Source organism: Cyprinodon variegatus, unplaced genomic scaffold (assembly GCF_000732505.1).
Source record: "Cyprinodon variegatus isolate N-32 unplaced genomic scaffold, C_variegatus-1.0 Scaffold2740, whole genome shotgun sequence".
NCBI lineage: Eukaryota > Metazoa > Chordata > Actinopteri > Cyprinodontiformes > Cyprinodontidae > Cyprinodon > Cyprinodon variegatus.
The window spans coordinates 8059-10368 of NW_015153193.1; the positions used below are offsets into that span (position 1 = coordinate 8059).

Genomic DNA, 2310 nt, shown 5'->3' on the forward strand with positions numbered 1-2310 from the left:
TCGTTAGCTAAGTAAAATAACTGCCATGATTTACACCTAATATTCTATATTAAGAATAATAAGTATAGATTTTATTTTACCATAATATTGTTTTTTTGTTTTTATTTCAAGCTAAGAAATCAAGTTAAGATTTTGGTGTTTGGGTTTGATATATATTTTGACTAAATGTGTCTTTTGCTTTAGCTCTCACGGTTAAGTTTATTCTCTGTTCAGTAAAACAATGATTCTGTGTCTTTCAGGCGTCGTTGGTCTCACATTCATTATTAATAAGTTTCGTGTTGTGAAGCTGACCAAAAAAGACCAGTTCATTGTGGCCTACGGTGGCCTGCGAGGTGCAATTGCCTTCTCTCTCGGTTTCCTTCTGACCCACGAGATGAAGGACCTGTTCCTCACCGCCATCATCACGGTCGTCTTCTTCACCGTCTTTGTGCAGGTGCGTTTATTAAAGCATGGAGGTATAAAATGATTATTCTGTTTATAAATCTTTTTTTTTATTATAAATTAGTATTTATTTGCGGTAACTTCTGTCTCCATCCTCAGGGGATGACCATCAGGCCTCTGGTGGAGCTCCTCGCTGTGAAGAAGAAGAAGGAGAGCAAAGCGTCTATAAACGAGGAGATCCACACACAGGTGGGGCTTTCAGTCGTTCCTCCTAACGATGTAAAACATTTGCACCTTTTTCAAACTTTTCATTAAAGATGCACTAAATGGTACATAACAGGATTTTTCATATGCATGTTGTCAATAGTTCCTGGATCACCTGCTGACAGGAATCGGGGACATATGTGGACATTATGGACACCATCACTGGAAGGACAAGTAAATCTTTTCTTCTGTTTTTGTTAAAGAACCAGAATTATTAGATCTGTCTGCTTAAAATAAATTAGGTATTGAAAGAGTTTTTACAAAAAAAATAATGATAAAAAAAAAAAATTTGTTTGCAAACGTCCCAAAATCAGGCTCCAACTTTTGAAGCACGATCCATCCTGCGCCATCAGCTTATTGGTGCATCCAGATATACATCCGGGTCCTCCTCGATTTTATTTTGTTAAAAAGACCTAAATGACTTTTTTCCCTCCCCAAAAATAGTAAGCGTACTAAAATATAATGTGTTAAAGGTTAATCATGTATTTCTTGAGAAAATTAATGCCTTAAAATCCTTATTTTTTTATCGGTCATCTGTTCCTGATCTTTCGCTACTTTCGGGAGCAAACTTTTTCAGCTTTGGATTTAATCATAAATCTAGTCTTTTTTTTTAGTTTGAATGTTTTCCTTTTGTTTTAACCTTATAGTATATAGTGCATAATTAAAGAAAGAAACAATTAAAATGCAGATAAACATAGTTTAATTTTGCTGGACTGCTCTGATCATGTCTGATGATGACCTCAGAGAAGCAGTCTAACAAAAAGAAATGTAAAAAGCATAAAAATTGTCTCACAAAAGTCATAAAACATTTTTTAAAGAGGTTTATTAGCATTCTTTAATGAGTTAAGGATAGAAATGAGTAATTTTAGTATCATAATTACAGTACTTATGGACACCCGGATGTGTATTTATTCACGCATGCGCAGGACGGATGGTGCTTCCCGGACAGATCGGGTAATGGCAGCATCCTCCAGGGACCCGCTCTACCAGCTGTTTTGCTGCATCTTCGTCACACTGACAGAAAATCACTGTATAATTAAAAAAGGGAAAATCCTCTTGGAAATCGCTTTATTTGACCGTATGTTTGTTTTAAGAAAGGGGCAAATGTTTGATTTAATGTCAAGCTGCACCACAGAGCTAGTCACGCACATGGGGCCTCGTTGTGTTGCCATAAAAACGGCTGTTTTCCGTTGCAGGAAAGATGCCGTCCCATTCTTTTAACCCCCCACCCACTTTCAATCAAAGCGAGTGTGACTTCTTTGTGCGTGACACTGATGGTTAAGGGTTAGTGCTTAGAGGGCGGTTTGATGTGAAGATGGAGAAGTGCAGGAAGTGGTTTATTTCTGCAGAATAAAAGCAAAACCACGTCCCTTCCTGTTCATCCGCTTATGAATACTTCATAGATGCAATAAACCAACTCCTTCTTTTTGGTTTTGGTTGAAATAAAATGTAATGTGGGCAACAAATAATTAAAGCTATATTTTACTGAATTACTTTGAATCAAATGGTTAAATTGTCTTAAGTAATATTAATTTATTATTAAATACATATTCACAAAATACGCCTTAAAGACGTCCTGTTTGAATTGCATCAGATCTAAACCAGTTCTGTTTGGTTATATTCTCATTTTAAAACCGATTCTGTTGTTCAGTAATTATAAGAATT

The 2310-nt window shown here is 35.9% G+C and overlaps 1 protein-coding gene across 1 annotated transcript in view; it reads left to right on the top strand.

Moving 5' to 3' along the window:
* LOC107081039 (Na(+)/H(+) exchanger beta-like) overlaps positions 1–2310 on the top strand; it is a gene marked incomplete at both ends in the record, with an annotated part of 13217 nt that overhangs the window by 6169 nt on the left and 4738 nt on the right. Inside the window, 3 exons of the mRNA XM_015369251.1 lie at positions 240–433; positions 541–630; positions 749–819. Coding sequence (XP_015224737.1) covers positions 240–433; positions 541–630; positions 749–819 — 355 coding nt within the window. The remainder of the gene's footprint in view (positions 1–239; positions 434–540; positions 631–748; positions 820–2310) is intronic.